The 21,370-nt window shown below is 46.1% G+C and overlaps 1 protein-coding gene across 16 annotated transcripts in view; it reads right to left on the reverse strand.

Moving 5' to 3' along the window:
- The window catches only part of BRMS1 (BRMS1 transcriptional repressor and anoikis regulator), a 292,161-nt gene that overhangs the window by 169,442 nt on the left and 101,349 nt on the right, over positions 1–21,370 (reverse strand). For all 16 annotated transcript variants that reach the window (XM_085625430.1, XM_085625422.1, XM_085625426.1 and 13 more), the window contains 2 exons: positions 3,524–3,603; positions 1,254–1,350 (listed from right to left, as the gene is read on the reverse strand). In XM_085625430.1, the coding sequence (XP_085481556.1) occupies positions 1,254–1,350; positions 3,524–3,603 (177 nt within the window). The remainder of the gene's footprint in view (positions 1–1,253; positions 1,351–3,523; positions 3,604–21,370) is intronic.

A 21,370-nucleotide genomic window follows, 5' to 3' on the forward strand; every position in this document is an offset into this window, starting at 1 on the left:
GTGGAGTCAAAAGAGAGCAAGTAATCTATTTGTTGGCTCATTGGTTTTTTTGGGGCAATGTCACTCGGCATCTATGCAAAAATTCAGCAATTTCAGAGTGCTGGGATTTCCGACCAACACTTGCTAGCTATTTTCCCACAATGAGGCTTTCCCATCTTGGCTGTGCAGATATTAGTAACTTCATCATGCTCCACTCAAGATTAGGGAGATCGGTGTATTTCCTTGTGTGTTCTTAATACCACGTGCTAGCACGAAGCACCAGCTCTCCTGTCTCTAATCTCATACCATTCAGAAGATCACAAAGTCTTTTTCCCTGATACTGTCTTCCCAATATTCGGGTATGCTAGCTATGACTTGGCTTGTGACTATACTCAACCGAGAGAGAATTGAGCCGGGGTGCTCTCCTGATTAACAAAATAAATCAGTAGTTGTCTAAAATGTAATTTTAATTCATTTTCAAATACTTACAGATTTGGTGTATATGTTTTCCCACCATGAATGAAAGTCCTATTATATCTACTTGGATAACAGCTGCTACAGAGGCATAGTGGTAATACAGTATCCTTTTTCCTTTAGAGGCTTAGTGGTAAATGATTTAAAGAATAATTCATTTTATGTTCGACTGACTTAGCTCTTTCAGTAAAAGTGTGCACTGGCTTCAGTCACAGTTTTTGTTGTCCTTATTAGCTAGAAGAATGCCGACTCTTCTCTCCCTTTTGCTTAGTGTCCTACTGTGTGTTGCATTGCAGATAGCTACCCCATCCTGTAGGTAAAATGTACTCTAAATGCAGACAGAAATTAAAATCAAACTACCCTTACTTTCTCCTAAAGTACCTTTAAAATGTAACTTCTATACATTCTGCAAATTACAGTGGAACAAAACTACACCTTCCAACTGAGACTTAAAAGAAAAGCTTATTATTTTTTTCTACAACAACAAAATTCTAGAAACTTCCATGAATACTGCAAAAACAAGTGCACTTAAGCATTAGGGATGCACTCATACATGGAGCAAATCGCTTCCAAACAATAGCTCACTGAACAGCTTTTTTTAATCACAATCACATTGCAAGAAGGGTTTGTGAATTGCAAGCCCCATCAGCAGTAAAACCTGTCAGCCCCAAGATGTTTATCTTAGGCTATACTTAGTTTGTTTCTAGGCCCTTCCTTCTGGGGAAACTATGTAGTGCATTTCGAGAAGATGATCCCTAAAAATGTTATTTCCACTTTACCAGGAAGGGTTGTTCGCTCACCTGAAGTAATGTCAATACTCTGTCGATCTTCTTCCAGTCTTTGAATCCTCTCCAGAAGCTGGCTCTGCATGTTATCGTACAACAGCAACTTTTCACTCTAGGAGATAAAAAACATACGGGGCTAATCAAGGCGGTCCCAAAAGGTCTTAGAAGGCACATAAAGAGTAGGTGTGGAGTTCTCTGTGCCCACATTTTTAATTCAGTTTGTAGTCACCCTGCAGCATTTGTATAACATTTATAAATTGTTATGTTTTGCACAAGGGTTAACCAAAGCCTCTACCAGGCAGTTAATATGAGCAGCAATTCAGTAAAGTTTTAGTGAATATACCGATTGTCTATAACTTTGAATACATGTTTACACCAATGCCCTGCCAGTTAAAGTATGGCCTACAAATGTATGGTCTGCATACACTATGGAGTTATGAAAACATGGAAATACTACTTCTTCACACGTTTTAAACGACGCTTTCTAAAACTATAATTAAATTTAAAGTCGCTCACTACTGTGGACTTAGTGACTACATATGGTTGAATATCTTCCGATGAGGAGTGTGAAGGGGAGGCTGGGAGCTGCGGATGAAGGTGTTTAATAAGAGGATAAGGAACAGGAAAAAACAATTCGGGTGGTGGATTGTCCAGATTGGACAATTTTTTCCCTAATTCTGAAAATTTCAACAAAAAACAAATACCCCTCAGCATTTAGAACTCTGACACTGGTATTATACTTACAATACTTTCTGAAAGATGTCTGATTTTTGGGAGGGAGAAGGTATCTCCTAGATTTCTGACGATAGACCAGTAAGAACGTTCCAACATTCTATATCATTACCTTTCATGTGGCAGTGGCAATCTCAAGTGTCAATAAACAAAAAAAAATTGAATTTGGCTTGATGCAGAGGATTTGTCTGTTGTTTCAGTAAGGCACAACAAAGACTCAACTGTAAGTGACGGGGAAAAGTTCACTTTCTCCAAAGACTCCTGCATGCTGACACACTACCTTGTCAAGATTCATGAGACACATTCATTAGGAGGCAAAGCAACATTTGAACCCCAAATTAGCTTGCACAGAAAGGTTTAAAAAGAATTCAGTCAAATCTCACAATATTAAAGTAGATATTCAATTGGAGGCTCCAACAGTACAGTGAGCATCTTCAACACGGGAATTTATTGCAAGTTTATGAATAAAGAAAAGTTGAAAATTATTTTAACACTTATCTGTTTACATGTGGTGTTTTGATCTTATTTTATGTTTGCTGAAAATCATTTACACATATTCAATTCAAAAAGTCTTTATTTCGATTGTATAAAATCATAAAAGTACATATAAAACAATTCATTTAAGAACATATACAGTTAATAAAATATACCATACTAGTAAAAAAAGAAGATGGCATACAGTTTAGTCGACTAACAAGGGCCTTTTTAAGACAATCAATCAGGCTATATTGTTGCTTAATAGTTTCGTACGAATTAGCCACATCGCAAACAAGAACTTGGAAATTGCTATCACAACAAGTGGACTTTGGTCACTTCGCAGGATCCTGAAAAAATCCAGGTAGCTTCTAATACCCAGGTTTAGGCATAGCTGGATAATCCATTTTTTCCGGATACCAGCATATGCGGGGCAAAAGAGCACAACGTGTATCATGGTTTCCTTTTCAGATGAGCAGCCCGGACAACTATGCTCGAGGGCACCCACCCATTTATCAGTGAAAGAATAGAGGGGGAGTGTCCCGTATCTGAACTGTAGAAACAGCTTCTTTGCAAAAGTGGGCTGAATAACGTCGAGGTCAGGTACAAAGGCGTAGTGACATTTAACATCTAAAAAGATATCAGTCAGGCTAGAAGGCTTGACTACACTATAAGCTTTTGTTAGAAAGTAATCTTTAAGAGTGATGGCAAGGGTTTTTTTGGAAATGCCTAAAGTAGAAATCTCTGGGTTAGTCCAGAGGTGGGCAAGACCAATGTTGGTTAATGTCTGCCTAACATACTGGAGCCAAGGAATCTTGTCGGCCCCTAGTAAGCTCAAGATTACTTTCAATTCGTCTCTGTAACATGCCAACTCCGGTGTACTCCACAATCTTTTCCAGTACATCACCGGGCGAGAGGCAATGACCTCTAAAATAGGACACATATATTTAAAATAAAAGTTAAAACTAAAAGTTAAAACAAAAAAATTCACAAGTTGGATAATTTAAAAACAATTTAAAATGCTACCAGGGGGTTAGAAGTATAATTAAATTTGGTTCCACTGAGGAGAAACTATTTACCTCAAGGTGCTGCTTAGCTCCCTGTAGCTCACAGTCGTGCCTGTTTTTGATCACCTCCAGGCACAGTCCTCTGTATATACCTGAGAAGAAAACAATTGTTACTCAAGATACCTTGGCATCATTCCGCCCATCACATAATGGAAAGAGTCTCTTGTTGCAATTATGTGGACAATATATGAATGGTGGGTGGGTGTGATGTTGCTGGAAGGAATTGAAAGCCAACATAAATAAGTAAGTTGGTCATTTATCTGAAAGTCACAAAAGTAGATACTTCAGCCACCTACTTGTCAGCTATAGCAGAGATATGACTAACTTATAGCAAAGAAGGCACTGAGGGTGACACACACAATCACAATCCTATTACTCACTTACCCGGCAGTATTCATTAGAAGATACAAAAAGTTCAATATGCATAATACGGAGTTCTTTAGAAAGCAAAAGCCGTAAATGTAGGGGTTTGGAATTCAAATGTATTTCTAAGCTTGTAGTAAATTTAAACATGCCCCTTTAACTCAGCTAGCCCTCAAAATGATTTGTCACTGTCTGCAGCATAAAGCATCCTCAGGTACTCAAGACATTCTCAACGAAAGCCAAGAACACAACTTTGTTCGATTGCTTCAAGCTGCTGGATTCAAAGATGAGAACCAAAGCTATTTTTCAAATTGTGCCCTTCTCTTATGCTAATAGGCAGGACCTAGCCTTAAGAGCCCTATATATCTTCGTGGATTTCTGTCACATTATGAATCCTTAGGTTCCAGACCAGCAGAATGAGGAAGGATGGCTGACACAGCAGTGTACACTATACCACTCACTAATTCCCTGGTTTACCCTAAGACTAGCTAATAATTGTGGCAACAACTCTTGTAAGGTCAAAAATTGATGTGTACCAACATAGACAAAGCCCACAGCTCCCACAATGCCGTCTGGATTTGCCAAGGCTTGTTTATTCCTAGTCAAGCAGCTAATTAGTGTGTGGTTGTATTGTGTGCTTCGAGCATTGCGATCGTAACCAGGAATCGTGCTGTTAGTCCAGCGCTATACCTGGAACCCAAGTTCCTGCAACGGCGTTACCCTATGCAGCCCTTCCTCACTATGAGGTTGAGAGCCTCCTGCTGCCTATTACTGCAGACCCTGGGTGTAGAGATTTCTCTACGCAACTTATTTCTGCTACATCTGCTCCCTGAGCTGCAGAAGCCTCACCGCTCAGGGTCCAGGGGAGCATATGACCAAACGTGAGGCAGCAAGAGCCAGGGCCGTTACAAGGCAGTAAAATATCTAGAGCTGGAAAGGGTGGCATTATGACAATAGGGCAACTTCCAGATCATCAACGGCATCCGTTGAACCCATCTATTTGAAGGATTTAATTAATAATTAAAGAATAACCTACAGCAATAGATATGCCACCATCGTTCCTGAAGACTAGCTATTTAACAGGTTTGCGCAATCCTACACTTAGCGTGGAGTTCTGCCTCAGCGCCGAAAGTCCAGATATCTATTTTCCGTTTTATCTTTATTTATCATCACCACAATAGCCAAATTTACTGTCCGCAGCTTAATCTGGTGCCATCAACTTGCCAACTGGTACTTCAGCCTTGCAAAACTTTTTAGATATATGGTGAGATAGGTGCAAGAGCTCATGTCAGAGTTTTTTATGGCGGGTCCTGGGAGCAAGGAGCAACGCGGGCGAGTGGGGCAAAGCAACATGGATGGCAAACAGAGAGGGTGGGGGCAAAGGAACTGTGATACCGGGAAGTGAGGGTGGAGGCAAAGCAATAAGGACAGCAGGAAGGGAGAGTTGATGTAAAGCACACGGGAGGCAGACAGGGCGGGTAGGGGCAAAGCAACAGACAGTAGGCAGGTAGTGTGGAGGCAAACAATCCAGGTGGGGGAGCAGAAGCAACACCACAAGCAAAAATAAGCACTCATTTGGAGTGCTGCAACTAATATAACAAGCATTGAAAATGCAATAGGTCTCGCCCTCGTTGAAGTTAAAGCAATTCGGTTTGTAATTAGGTGGCTTTTTAGCTTTGCTTTTATTAGTGTTTTTCAAACTTTCATGTACATAACATGCATATGTATGCATATATGTATATGTATGCATGCATTTGTATTTGTATTTATATAGATATGCAGACATATATATATGTATGTATATATATACACATACATATATATGCATATATATGTGCATATGTGTGCGTGTAGAGAGAGGTAGAGAGAGAGGTAGGGAGAGCGGTAGAGAGGTAGAGCGGTAGAGCGGTAGAACAGTAGAGAGTAGAGTGAGTAGTAGAGTTAGTAGTAGAGTGAGTAGTAGTAGAGTGAGTAGTAGAGAGTGAGTAGTAGAGAGTGAGTAGTAGAGAGTGTGTAGTAGAGAGTGAGTAGTAGAGAGTGAGTAGTAGAGAGTGAGTAGTAGAGAGTGTGTAGTAGAGAGTGTGTAGTAGAGAGTGAGTAGTAGAGAGTGAGTAGTAGAGAGTGTGTAGTAGAGAGTGAGTAGTAGAGAGTGAGTAGTAGAGAGTGAGTAGTAGAGAGTGAGTAGTAGAGAGTGTGTAGTAGAGAGTGTGTAGTAGAGAGTGAGTAGTAGAGAGTGAGTAGTAGAGAGTGAGTAGTAGAGAGTGAGTAGTAGAGAGGTAGATAGTGAGTAGTAGAGTGTGTAGTAGAGAGTGAGTAGTAGAGAGTGTGTAGTAGAGAGTGTGTAGTAGAGTGTGTAGTAGAGAGTGAGTAGTAGAGAGTGAGTAGTAGAGAGTGAGTAGTAGAGAGTGAGTAGTAGAGAGTGAGTAGTAGAGAGTGAGTAGTAGAGAGTGAGTAGTAGAGTGGTAGATAGTGAGTAGTAGAGTGTGTAGTAGAGAGTGTGTAGTAGAGAGTGTGTAGTAGAGAGTGTGTAGTAGAGTGTGTAGTAGAGAGTGTGTAGTAGAGAGTGTGTAGTAGAGAGTGAGTAGTAGAGAGTGAGTAGTAGAGAGTGAGTAGTAGAGAGTGAGTAGTAGAGAGTGAGTAGTAGAGAGTAGTAGAGAGAGTAGTAGAGAGAGTAGTAGTAGAGAGAGTAGTAGAGAGAGTAGTAGAGAGAGTAGTAGAGAGAGTAGTAGAGAGAGTAGTAGAGAGAGTAGTAGAGAGAGTAGTAGAGAGAGTAGTAGAGAAAGAGTAATAGAGAGTAGTAGAGAGAGAGTAATAGAGAGTAGTAGAGTGAGTAGTAGAGTGAGTAGTAGAGTGAGTAGTAGAGTGAGTAGAGTGAGTAGTAGAGAGCGTAGTAGAGCGAGTAGAGAGTGAGTAGAGTGAGTAGTAGAGAGTGAGTAGTAGAGAGTGAGTAGTAGAGAGTGAGTAGTAGAGAGTGAGTAGTAGAGAGTGAGTAGTAGAGAGTGAGTAGTAGAGTGAGTAGTAGAGAGTAGTAGAGTAGAGTAGTAGAGTAGAGCGTAGTAGAGTAGAGCGTAGTAGAGTAGAGCGTAGTAGAGAGTGAGGAGTAGAGTGTAGTAGAGTAAGGAGTAGAGTGTAGTAGAGTGAGTAGTAGAGTGAGTAGTAGAGTGAGTAGTAGAGTGAGTAGTAGAGTGAGTAGTAGAGAGTGAATAGAGAGTAAGTAGTACAGAGTGTAGTAGTGAATAAGTAGTGGAGTGTGTAGTAGAGTGTGAGTAGTAGAGAGTGTGTAGTAGTGGGTAGTAGAGAGTGTGTAGTAGAGAGTGTGTAGTAGAGAGTGTGTAGTAGTGGGTAGTAGAGAGTGTGTAGTAGAGAGTGTGTAGTAGAGAGTGTGTAGTAGAGAGTGTGTAGTAGAGAGTAGTAGAGAGTAGTAGAGAGTAGTAGAGAGTGAGTAGTAGAGAGAGTGAGTAGTAGAGAGAGTGAGTAGTAGAGAGAGAGTGAGTAGTAGAGAGAGAGTGAGTAGTAGAGAGAGAGTGAGTAGTAGAGAGAGAGTGAGTAGTAGAGAGTGAGTAGTAGAGAGTGAGTAGTAGAGAGTGAGTAGTAGAGAGTGAGTAGTAGAGAGTGAGTAGTAGAGAGTGAGGAGTAGAGAGTGAGGAGTAGAGAGTGAGGAGTAGAGAGTGAGGAGTAGAGAGTGAGGAGTAGAGAGTGAGGAGTAGAGAGTGGTAGGGAGTAGTAGAGAGTAGTAGAGAGTAGTAGAGAGAGTAGTAGAGAGTAGTAGAGAGAGTAGTAGAGAGAGTAGTAGAGAGTAGTAGAGAGTAGTAGAGAGTAGTAGAGAGTAGTAGAGAGTAGTAGAGAGTAGTAGAGAGTAGTAGAGAGTAGTAGAGAGTAGTAGAGAGTAGTAGAGAGTAGTAGAGAGTAGTAGAGAGTAGTAGAGAGTAGTAGAGAGTAGTAGAGAGTGAGTATTAGAGAGTAGTAGAGAGTACAGAGTAGTAGTGAGTAGTAGAGCGTAGTAGAGAGTGGAGCGTAGCAGGGCATAGAAGAGCGTGAGTAGAGTGAAAAGTAGAGAGTGAGTAGTAGAGAGTGAGTAGTAGAGTGAGTAGTAGAGAGTGAGTAGTAGAGAGTGAGTAGTAGAGAGTGGAGTGTAGTAGAGAGAGTAGTAGAGCGAGTAGTAGAGAGTGAGTAGAGTGAGTAGAAGAGAGTGAGTAGTAGAGAGTGAGTAGTAGAGAGTGAGTAGTAGAGAGTGAGTAGTAGAGAGTGAGTAGTAGAGAGTGAGTAGTAGAGTGAGTAGTAGAGAGAGTAGTAGAGTGAGTAGTAGAGTGTGTAGTAGAGAGTAGCAGAGAGAGTAGAGGGTGAGTACACCAGCAGCAATTTATTCACTCATCCATCACCACACCCAATTACGCAAACACACCAACTGGTTAACACACAACGCACAATACTAGCAGCAGAAGAGTACTTCACCGTAGACGCAAACTGAACTACAGCTGAAGCGGTCTTCTGCACCAGCTCAATTTCAAACACTTATTTCAGATATGGAGCCACACTGGAGGGAGTAGTAGAGAGGGAGTAGTAGAGAGGGAGTAGTAGAGAGTGATGAGTAGTAGAGAGTGAGTAGTAGAGAGTGAGTAGTAGAGAGTGAGTAGTAGAGAGTGAGTAGTAGAGTGTGTAGTAGAGAGTAGCAGAGAGAGTAGAGGGTGAGTACACCAGCAGCAATTTATTCACTCATCCATCACCACACCCAATTACGCAAACACACCAACTGGTTAACACACAACGCACAATACTAGCAGCAGAAGAGTACTTCACCGTAGACGCAAACTGAACTACAGCTGAAGCGGTCTTCTGCACCAATTCAATTTCAAACACTTATTTCAGATATGGAGCCACACTGCTTCTAGCCAATGCATGCATTGACTTTGAGCATTTTCATAAAAGGTACAGTTTATCTCTAGGTATTGCAGCTTCAGGTGTGTGATGAATTCGCAACTGGTGAGTCACACTGAAAACTGAGCAGACAAGGAACATCTTTTACTTTGCAACCTGAGTTGTGTTCGCGAACCATGAATTCACCTACTGCTTGGCATGCTCTCTCCATGAGTCCTCATATTAAATCTAACACTTACTTATTAGCTTGAAACATAAGGAAAACCGCCGGAAAACAAAGCACCGTGAAGTAAAGCTTACAGCAAGCGAAACGGCTAGTTGAAGCTGCCCGCGATAACAAACGCATGCTAAGTATAAAAAAAAAAAAGTGCAGCAAGCTTACAATAAACCTACTGTGTCACGCCGCTGGTGAGAGATCCAATCTCGCAAGGCGTGGATTAAAGGAGACAGGGTGGGAACAATCAGCGAGTGGCATGCCTTCAGTGCAATCATTGCACTGCCTTTGGCATAATTCGTGACGCAAAAGGACGCGCACAAATCAAAACTTAACGTGGAGCTGGGAGGAGGCTTCTGGAATCGTATTGATTCCAAGAAGCCTTGTATGACGAGACAGCGCACGCGCTGCCTTCGTCAGGCCGAGACCTAAAAATGAGCTTTAAAAGCACGAGTAGTGGAAGGACACAGGCAAGGAAACAGTACTTGGGCCAAGCTCAAGTAGCAGGAAATGAACGACAATGAAGCCAACCAATGGTAAACAATGGGTGGGCTTCAAGCCCCCGAAAGTAAACAAAATAAATGGCAAACAGCTTATGCACTGTCTCAGGTGAACCCTAGAAAGGGGTCAGCTGCCGGGGAAAAGGGAGTTTCATTTCACAAAGATTCTGAGCTGCCAGGAGCCATAAATCAGTCAACTTCTAACAGCCATCTACTCTGTACTTGGTGAAGCGAGACAAGCTCCTATTCCCAAGCAAATTTCTAATCAGGATTCACCCGAATTTCATTTGATATGTTTTTCAAAATGGTACCATAAAAGATACTGGGTGAAAATAACATTGTTGTGCTCTCAATTCCACCATGTCCTAAATTTGGATGCAGAAGACACATGCAGAAGAGCATGGTTGGTTTGATAGTCAATGTAGTCTTATCTCTCCAAGTGATGTTATGAAAACGAATTTTATGGAGCACTGGATGCAAGAATTATGCATTTCCCTCAGTAGCTATAGGAAAAACATAACAAATTTTTCTGAACTACAAATTCCATCTGTCCAGAAATAAAGCTACATCCAATTAGAATGCCAGGGTGCTTTACAAAAACCGTCAGGAGAAAAAAAAAACACCTCCCGGCTGCTCAGCAGACAGATAAGTGAATTTACTTTTGTGGGGCTGTTCATTTTCCTTCAAAGCCTGATCCATCCTCTAACAATTCCCAACCTTTCATTCAAGCAAGCGTTCAAATAAGTGGGGGCGAAGCTCTAACCAATTTTCGGAGTACCGCCCTCAATGTAATTTTCTTGTGCCCATGGATGGTGTTTGTTTTTTCCCTTCTGGTGCAGGATTTAGTCTGAGGGCTTGCCTGAACCCTAAGGTGCACAATTCGGGTACACTCAAGTGCACAGATTAAACAGGACATGGCCGTCAGTGAAGACCGCAGTACAAAGCGTGGGTCCCACACTCCGCTTTTAGACGGCACTATGCTTAAGAACAGTAGTCTGTTTTCTGCTGGACCCGAAACAATGAAATTTATGGACTTGCCGTGCTGGATGGATCTTGTAACTGCTGAGTTTCTTCTTTAATGTAATAAGTCTCTTTGGGAGCTCCACCAATCATTTTGAAGGCACTGATCACACTCCTGCTGCAACTCACATAATGCTGCTTCCGGCAGTCAGTACTATCCTTCCTTCTTCAACACTGAGTTGCTGCTCTACTTCAACAGAGGGAGCTGTGCCCACCTAGACCTGATCTAGTGGGGGGAAATTGAAAATCCAAAATCAAATCGGCAACACCCTAAATTTCTTTCTTTGAAGAAGTGAAGGCACTAGGCAATCTGATGGTAAACATTTTATAAAGTGACCGATAGCGACTGGTAGATGAAGGGAAAGCCTTTTTCCCTATGGGTTTGGAGGTCACAGTGGCCATAGATTCATTAGTGCATAGAACGGTCCATGAAGCCCAGAAGTCCTTAGGCCATCAACTGCTACTGCTGACAGATGGCCACCCATAATCCTATCCTCTACAGGGACAAACAATTACAAGGTGATTATGCCTCCAAACTCCTTGGAGCAACAGGAGTCTGTTAGACACATCTTATCCAAGAGAAACAAGCATTGGCATAGCATATAGTGCTCGCCTATTGGGACCTTATAAGTGTTTAGCCATGCAACAGTTGCATAACTAAATACTTATAAGGTCCCAAAAGCGAGACCTATTTGCTATGCCAAGCGGCCGTGAAAGTGATCGCGATCAAACATCAAAGCGGCAAAAGTGAAAGTAATCGCGGTAAAGCGTGGCGCGCGCGCACATGCACTGTAGCTCTAGGCTGGCCTGGTAGCACTTTTTGGAGCCCTCTCAATAAGTCTCGCCAGACCTGCGCATGGTCAGACGAGACCTAAAAAGGACCCTCCTGGCCATCTAGACGCATCTTTACAACCTGAGAAAGCTTTCCTCCGACGTTAGTGGTCTGAATGGCTGATACTCTCCTGGGAGGATGCTATTCCCATGGTCACTGGCATTAAAGTTGCCCCCAAATACACGTCTCCCCTTTTGGTGGAGGGGGAGATCCACGGTCACCTGCACTTGACGAGGGAATGGAGAACAGAGACTCTGCCAACGCATCACATGATGAAGTTGGGCCCATCAGGCTTTGGTGCCCTATTCTGGGCCCTAAGCAGTTCAGAGGGAGAAGGGGAACCCAAAGGTGGCTCTCCATCAGATACGTTTGAGTCCAAAGATTTCTACAACTACAGATTGTCAGAATGGATCCCAAAGTAGCGGCCTACGTGGAGTGCAAGTTCCGGAAACCATTTGATAAGAAAATAAATACTTCCCATGACCCCTCCCTCAACAGTACGAAGGGAGTGCCCTTGATTCCTCCCTCAACAGTAAAAACGCCCTTTCTTACTCCAGAGACCTATGAATGAATGGCCACATCTCTGGCCAAATTCTACCAAGCCCCTAAAAAGAGGATCGATCAGTCCTGATGAACATGCCAATATAAACTCTTGGATGTCCTAGGCCCTCTCACGATGTTCCTGGATACAGGAGGAGGCCAATGCTTTTGTGAAGTTTATTGCACTAGAAATCTTATCCAGGTGGGTCCAAAGAGCCATTTGTCTACTCCGCAAAGCAACTGTGTGTTATATATGGAGGATCTCCATCGCTTCTGATAAAGGTAGATCCCGAACTTTAGGTTTAGGGGACGTAGTAAAGTCAGAGGCAGGACTGGTTGGACATGGCTGCCTATGCTGGAATCTGTTCCTGAAGGAACATGGAAGGTTTGTGGCTGCCTTCATGTCTTTAGAAAGGGCCAGTACTCAATGAAAAAGGTTTCAAGGTCCAAGAATTTCACAAAGGCCAAACCATCTAGGGGCTGCTCCCATGGCGAATCAAGGCTCCAAGAGAAGTGTGGGTAGCAGGAGAGGAAATTCCTTACAGGATTTAAAAAGATTCGGTAGTTTCTTCCCATCAAGAGTCTTCCATAGTGTTGCCTACACTGCAGGAGGATTTTCAGGTAAATATTTTAAATGTTTTCCTTCTGAGACTGGAAGGGATGCTGTCCTTATCCAATTCTCATAAGAGGAGAAACACTTGATAGACTAAGAGGTAGATGTGTTGTTAAAGAAGCTACTGCAAGAACGGCCCTCGACCCAAGGGGGTTTCTCAGCAACATCTTCCTGGTTCAGAAGGACAAAGGTCACCAGTCAGTGATCAATCTTCAGCAATTCAACAAATGGTTGGTCTACTGACATTTCAAAATGGAAGACATTCACCTCCTCAGACAGCCTGAAGGCAGGTGACTGGATGGTCCTGCTAGGCTAAAACAATGCTCATCTTTCCTTTCCCATCTTTATTCCATACTTAAGTATCAGGTGTTCGTGTTCTCGGCCCTGCCCTTCAGGCAGTTGTGTGTCCCATTGTACTTCACAAAATGGTTGGAGCCACTCATGGACGTCCTAAGGGCACAAAGCACACATCGCAATCGGCAATATTTACCCAATGGGCGCTTGCAGAGAACAGAAGCTCTGCTGCAGCATCTGAGATTTATGATAAATGGAGAAGTCAGAGGACAAGGGCAGGTTGATAAATTACATTTTCAGGGTTTACAATATACTCAAAATCACCCATGCAGCATCACCGTCCACATTGTAACCAAAAAGGTGCTGTAGTAGGCCTTCCTCAGCAATCATCTCTCTTTAAAGACACTGGCCAGGCTTGTGGGGCTCTTCTCCTCAATTCAGGCAATCGTCCAGAGCCCACTTCCCTACAGGACCAATCACAGGATGAAAGCATCCCCACCTTGGAAGGGATTGACATATTCAGAACTGGTGACTGTGCCGGAGGGACCAGAATGAACATTTGATAGTTGTTAGACAAAATGGAGGCCTGGCGTTCTGACTGGATGTAACGTTACTTCTGGAATTATAGGGTTTGTAGTCCCTGATGTTTTGTTATTGATGTTTTACACATTTGTGCTGAAAAAATAAATGAAGAGTGAAATGCATATCCTTAACTGCATGTCCTTAACAGTGTTAACAAAAATGCCATGGCATATTTGATGCCTTATTAAAATTGCCAATTTTCCGACTATACCAGCAGCACAGCAACAACTTTCTTAAATATAAATGTAATTCTGTCAATAAGGAATTATGGTATTCATTTTCAGTGAAGACCATTGCACGAGTGATAAAAAAAATGTAATCGTTGAAGAGCAGCACGTCCTGATAATGTACCAGCATTTGCATTAGGGTTTCATTCCCAAATGGTGGCCAAATAAGTTGTGCTTATTCTTTGCATAGAACTTTGAATGAGACATCCTGGAATTAGAGGATAATATTAATGAAACCATTGTTAAATATAGAATTGCATTCCTCACCTTCAGGTTAAAGCTTTTAATCATTAATAGACATAATTCCCAAAAACTTTGTAAACTGGAGTTTGCTTTCAGAGGAGGAAGGCGCTTTGATCATTATTCCCATGGGAACAAAACAGAGTTCTGAAGAGCTGCTCTACCTCTGAACACTATTGAGTTGTTGGAGGTCAACCTGAGGTTCACAGAAAGGCAGGGCATGTGTGTCATTGCTCTTTTCTGGACCTTAATACAGTAGTTAGAACCAGCCTCTGTAGCAAAGCTATCAGGCTGGGCTATTCCAACAGGGATTTTATCAATTGCCCAACACTGCAACAGAACAGGGCTCATTTTGATGTGCCAATGGATAGCAATTTGTAAGGGGGGGGGGGGGGGGGGGGAGCTCACCATCAAGACTGGATTAAGACAAGGCTGCTAATTGACACATACATGTTTTTCATTGTTTGTGCTTGACTTTCTATGTTGCATTGCAGTAAACAAATCATACTCTAAGCCTATGGCCTAAGGCAAGCCCGTCTGCGCCCATCCGTGACCCGAACGCGACCAGCGCCAGGGACCCTGGCTCTCCCAGGCCCCACCGCTACGACTCTACCATCCTCAACACACTCAATCCGGGAAGACACACCGACTGCGTAAGATCCTCGCCGAACACCACCCATGGAGAGTTCTCGTGTAGAGCCTGCCGCGGATCCTTCACCATCGACAATACCCCCACTACCGCCGAAGGCCCGCCTGACGCACTCACCACCAACACCCTGACATGCATTCTACTCAACGCGCGCTCCCTGCACCGACACGCCGTAGAGATCTGGGACTTGATCGACACCCTCTCGCCCGAGGTCGCCTTTTTCTCGGAAACCTGGACCAACGCCACCTCCGACCCAACATCGCCACTGCCATCCCCGACGGCTACAAGTTCCAGAGAAAGGACAGACCCCACCACCCTGGAGGAGGACTCGCCATCAGTCAGTCAAATAGCTTTATTTCGATAGCAAGTATCATAAAAGCATCAGACAGTCCTTCAATACAAAAAGGAAAAAATACAATCTTTTTAAAATTCATAAAATATAGCAATACATGAATTAAAAGCATCCAGGATAAAAATGTATTTAATCATCGATTGAACATTTAATTTTCTTAATTTAACTAGGAAGAAAACAATAAGAACAGTTGGGGTATTTGATATTCCATATAAGGGACAGTGTATAACAATTCAGACTACATTACCTATACCTAACCTTAAATGGGACACCTGGTAACATACAAGTCACTCCTATGGCAGGCCTTGACAATCCTGAAGGCAGAGTGCTTGGTTCCATGTGAGATGGTGCTCTGGCATGAGCTGAGCCTGTCTGCGGTGGTGGTCAGAACAACTTCCTTTTACCGTTTCCAGATATCGTCATACCATATACTCTTAAGTGCATTATGAACCTCGCGGTTAAATGCTATCTTTGGTTTGGCTTTATCAAAACATGTCGAGTAAGGTGTTATACGAATTGGAATACTAACCCCTCGCCAATTCTGGCGACAGGGTTAGCATTCCACCCTTCTAGAGGGACACGACATGTACAGTACCTGAAACCCAGGTAAAATCAGACATAGCCTCAGCTCCACAAAATGGATGCTGCCACCACAGACACAAGTCTGCCCTCCTGCTGCTGGGAGTCCTTCCAGCTTGGGAGACGTGGACAAAGGGTTTCCTGCCAGGGGAGGTGCGTGCACCACCCCAGACAGGATTTTGTGTATTGGTCAGGTAGGGCTTGAATGGAATCAGACATGCCTGAGGCTCACAAGGAGCCTCGGTGCATATGCCAGTGCAAACCGGTCCTGGGGCACACCAGCCCCGGACCTGGGGCGAGCTGGACAAAGGATTGGGGGTGTAACCGCCCCCCTACCTGGTCCCACCCTTAGGGAGGGACCTAGCAGGTAGTCCGGCCCCTAGAATCCGCTTAAAGGTAGGAGCTGTGTCCTAAGACTTCAGACATCCTGGAATCAACTTAACTACAAGAAGAAGTCGGGAACTTCGACGCTCTGTTGCACAGAGGACAGAAGGAAATCTCCCCTATGGTCAGGGAGTGACCATCTTGCTAACGCAAGCACCAACCAGCTATTCGACGTCTGCTTTGCCGCCGTCTCCTGCCGGAGCCCGAGCCCGAGCCCAGAGCCCGACAAGACCTGGACCTCCAGACCTCTCACCGCCCGATCCACAGTCCCTGAAAAGAAGGAACCCGTGGAGGCACCGAGACACGTGGAGCCAGCCATCTTGAAAGACCGACGACAAGCTGCAAGCGCGACAACAGAGGCTCCCTCCAAGTTGTGCTTTGGGTCCTGAGAAGCCCAACATCCGAGCAGCATCTGCATCAAAGGTGAGCCCTCCAGCATCTCCACGATCTGCGTGGGGCCCCTCTGCACTTTGCATCTCGACGCGCCTGCCCTGGTCCCTGGCCCGTTGGCTAGTGGCCATTTTGGCGACGAACCTTGAAATCTACGACGCTGGTCTGGTTGCTCCAGACTGGCCCCAGCTGCTCTCCAAAGGAGCAGCCCCTCTGACCTTGCTGGTCAGAACAATCAGCTTTCTTTACTTTCCACGACTCCTGCCTTTGCCAAGGCTTGTTTGCTTCTTTCGAGTCACCGACACCGCCGACAGCGAGAGCTTGCGTGGGACAGCTCGTGAACCGACTCCTGGACGTCGTCGACCTTCAGGGACTACGTGGCTGCAGAGACAAGCTACACCTCATCACCTGTTTGCACCCGACATCGCCTGGTACCTACCTGGTGCCACGCCGGTCACTGGCTAGTGACTGTGAACACTGTCCCCTCTGCTTTCAGGTCTTCTACAACTCCGATCCACTCTTGGATCCACCGCATCTCTTCTGGACCGACCGCCTGCAGCATCTTTGTCATCAGGCTCCATTGAATCGATAGACGAAACCCGACGCACTTCGAGACCTATGCACCCACTTCCTGTGGGTGAGGTAAAGCTGGCACTCCGGTGCCCAAGTGTAGAGAAACATCTCTAGTGTCTGTGTTTTAAGTCTTAAGTTCGTAGTCCATCCAGAAGACCCTTCTAGCAGTAACTTTTGAACTTTTACGCACCCATTGAAAACCTATGGGAGCACGCGTGTAACTTTCCTCACTGCACACGCGACCCGTGGACCTCCTGGTCACTAACTGAAGTTAGCTCCTTGTAGGCCCAGCGATTCTAGAGGCCCTAGGCCTTTTCCCTTTCCTGTTCGTGGTACTTATACCACTATTTTAGTATATGGTTTGAGTGGCCACCAGGGCCCATCCATATAAAGTGCAACTTCTGTATATTGTGATACTTTCTTTTTTAACGATTTGTGCTCCTGTGCTCATAAAGAGTCTAGGGGATACGTTGAGTAATAAATACATATATATTTTGAATATATATCTGTGTGGTGTCCTTTCATTGGTATAAAAGGGGGTTACATATGGTAAAACAGCCTGCTTAACACGCTTTAACGAGTTTAGCCTCAAAGACTGCTTGACTTACAACCACACCATAAGGGTTGCTTGGCATGGTACAAGGTGGTCACTTTAACTGGTGAACATCATATACCAGGCCAACTTCTCACAGTACCTTATTTCCTGCCAGGGCCGGGGCATCAGCTGGTACTTCATGAAAAAAGCTGACCACCCCGTTCACGTATAAAGAGAATAGGGTGGGTGCCATCACACAGCCCGGTCGAGCTCCCCTGTTTACTGGGATCTTTTCCGTAAGCTGTCCTTGGCTCCCCCATCTCACCTGCACATAATTACCCTCATGAAGCCTTATTAACAGGTTGAGGATTAGTGAAGAGAGGCCCATGTCTCGCAATGTTTCCCATAACCTATTCCTAGGGACCAGGTCAAAGGTAGTCTTTAGGTCAATAAAAGAGAGATAAAGACTGCCCTTGCCAATCACTACCACCTTCCAATAGATCAAGAGGAGCCTAAAGACCTGGTCCACCATTCCCATGTTGGCCCGGAATCACGCCTGATATTGAGAGAGGATGTCCTCCTCCTCAGCCCACAGTTGAATTCTCTGCAGTATGACCCAGCCAACTATCTTCTGCATTGCATCAATCAAGCTAATTGACCTGTAGTTGGCAGGGTCCGCTCTAGCTCCCCTCTTGAAAATTGGGACTACCTCCGCTCCCTTCCAGGATTCCGGAATTGGACATCCACTGGAGATGGAATTGATGAGAAGATGGACATACTCAGCCAATTTTTTGCGATCTGCCAGGAACAGGTGACCAGGGAGGCCATCTGGTCCCGGGGCTTTAGCAGGGACTATCCTGCTTATAGCAGACTCAACTTCGTTCAAAGTGAATGGGTCACTGTTATCCTCCCCAAGATAGGTCGTGGGATGGTCACATTGGCCATCCACACTTACCTCGTTGGACTCAGAGTTGAGTTCCCCGAAATGGTCATGCCAAGCCTGGGATGAAATATGATTGGAGATTTGGTCTGCTTCCCCCTTATTTACCCGTCTAACAAGCGTCCAAAAGAGGTTGGCGTCCCTTGATAAACTGGCATTTTTTAAATCTTGCCAGCGTGTTTCGTCCCAATCTAGCTTTGCATGGTGCAGGGCATCTCTATAATATTTCCTTGTGGCTTTAATAGCAGGGCCGTTCTTAGCTCCGATTGCTGCTGCCAAGGATCTCCTCTTGAGTCTACAGTCCTTGGTGTACCATGATTGCCCACTCCTCGAGTGTGCGGCAGGCTTAATAGGCCTGTTGGATATTTGGAAATGAGCGCTAATCTGTTCGATTGTGCGTGTATGTATAAAGAGAGCATTAGTAGGCGCTACTGTTAATTCTTCCCTTAACTCAATGATGTTTTTATGCAATACTTGAGTAATGCAAAAACAACAATTGATGGACAGAATGCAGAACAATGTCATACATTCACCCCAGTACAGAGATCTGGGCCTAAATCCATCGTTTTTTTGCTCACCATGCCATTCCAGTTTGAACCCAGCCATATGCAAATCAGTCTTGACCCTATGCCTCATGGGAACAGTCCAGCCCAAACTGCCAAGCCAGGTCCTCCCTGGACTGGAAACAAGCATCCTAGGACCGGTTTCGGGGTTTCACCCCTCTTCAGCCAGGATAGCTTGATTCCAGTGGCATGGAGAGCACGGGACTCACGTCTGAGCATACCCGTCCCACTCGGGGTGACAAATGCAAAAACAACAATTGATGGACAGAATGCAGAACAATGTCATACATTCACCCCAGTACAGAGATCTGGGCCTAAATCCATCGTTTTTTTGCTCACCATGCCATTCCAGTTTGAACCCAGCCATATGCAAATCAGTCTTGACCCTGTGCCTCATGGGAACAGTCCAGCCCAAACTGCCAAGCCAGGTCCTCCCTGGACTGGAAACAAGCATCCTAGGACCGGTTTCGGGGTTTCACCCCTCTTCAGCCAGGATAGCTTGATTCCAGTGGCATGGAGAGCACGGGACTCACGTCTGAGCACTCGGGGTGACAAATGCAAAAACAACAATTGATACTCCGTCCATCACCACCCCCTTTTGTACCGCTTTGTTCGCCATAAGTTGGCAGGGTATGCTCAGACGTGAGTCCCTTGCTCACTTTGCCACTGGATTCAAACAAGCCTGGCTGAAGACGGCTGAAATGCCAGAAACCGGTCCTAGGAAGCTTGTTTCCGGTCCAGGGGAGGCATGGCTTGGCAGTTCGGGCTGGGCTGGACTGTTCCCATGAGGCACAGGGTCAGACTGATTTGCATATGGCCATGACTGAAATGGGGTGGCAGAGTGGGCTAAAGAACGGTGATGGATCAAACCCGGATCTGTTGACTGGGTGGGAGTGTTTGATTGGTTCTGATACTCCGACCATCACATACTTGAGTAATGGCCTCTAGCATTGCATCTTGTAGAGCCATGTTACTCATAGTAAGGCCTGCGGGCCGCCGTCGGCCCGGCAAGCCTTCCTTGGCGGCCCGCGGACCTTGCAGACATCCTACCTGTGTTTAAAAAAAAAAAATTATTAGCAAACACTGCCGGGTGCAGCAGCCCAGACTCTGCTCTGTGGGGGCCGGGGGATTCCCTGATTGTCAAAGTGGAGATGCAGGGGCCTAAGAGGTGAAATACAACAAAGCTTTATTAACATGTAAATGGTCTTTTAAAGACCTGTGAAGTACTCGGGTGCGGCTGTGTGTGCGCGCTGGGAAGCTGTCTCAGCCCGGGCTGAGGGCTGACACACACCCGGGCACACAGGGTGGGGTGACAGAGGGAGGGAGAGGGAGGCAGAGGGAGGGAGGGAGGGAGGCAGACAGAGCGAGGGAGGGAGGGAGGGAGGCAGACAGAGCGAGGGAGGGAGGGAGGGAGGGAGGGAGGCAGACAGACAGACAGACAGAGGGAGGGAGGGAGGCAGGCAGACAGAGGGAGGGAGGGAGGGAGGGAGGGAGGGAGGGAGGCAGAGAGGCAGACAGACAGAGGGAGGGAGGGAGGGAGGAAGACAGAGGGAGGGAGGGAGGGAGGAAGACAGAGGGAGGGAGGGAGGGAGGGAGGAAGACAGAGGGAGGGAGGGAGGGAGGAAGACAGAGGGAGGGAGGGAGGGAGGGAGGGAGGCATGGAGGGAGGGAGGGAGGCAGACAGAGCGAGGGAGGGAGGGAGGGAGGGAGGCAGACAGAGCGAGGGAGGGAGGAGGGAGGCAGAGAGGCAGACAGACAGACAGAGGGAGGGAGGGAGGCAGACAGACAGACAGAGGGAGGGAGGGAGGGAGGAAGACAGACAGAGGGAGGGAGGGAGGGAGGAAGACAGAGGGAGGGAGGGAGGGAGGAAGACAGAGGGAGGGAGGGAGGGAGGGAGGGAGGCAGAGAGGCAGACAGACAGAGGGAGGGAGGGAGGGAGGGAGGGAGGGAGGAAGACAGAGGGAGGCAGAGAGGCAGACAGACAGAGGGAGGGAGGGAGGGAGGAAGACAGAGGGAGGGAGGGAGGGAGGAAGACAGAGGGAGGGAGGGAGGGAGGAAGACAGAGGGAGGGAGGGAGGGAGGAAGACAGAGGGAGGGAGGGAGGGAGGAAGACAGAGGGAGGGAGGGAGGGAGGAAGACAGAGGGAGGGAGGGAGGGAGGAAGACAGAGGGAGGGAGGGAGGGAGGAAGACAGAGGGAGGGAGGGAGGGAGGGAGGGAGGGAGGCATGGAGGGAGGGAGGGAGGGAGGCAGACAGAGCGAGGGAGGGAGGGAGGGAGGCAGACAGAGCGAGGGAGGGAGGGAGGGAGGGAGGCAGACAGAGCGAGGGAGGGAGGGAGGGAGGCATGGAGGGAGGGAGGGAGGGAGGCATACAGAGCGAGGGAGGGAGGGAGGGAGGCATGGAGGGAGGGAGGCAGGCAGGCAGAGGGAGGGAGGGAGGGAGGCAGGCAGACAGAGGGAGGGAGGGAGGGAGGGAGGCAGAGAGGCAGACAGACAGAGGGAGGGAGGGAGGGAGGAAGACAGAGGGAGGGAGGGAGGGAGGAAGACAGAGGGAGGGAGGGAGGGAGGAAGACAGAGGGAGGGAGGGAGGGAGGAA

The sequence above is a fragment of the Triturus cristatus genome, chromosome 9 (genome assembly GCF_964204655.1).
Source record: "Triturus cristatus chromosome 9, aTriCri1.1, whole genome shotgun sequence".
NCBI lineage: Eukaryota > Metazoa > Chordata > Amphibia > Caudata > Salamandridae > Triturus > Triturus cristatus.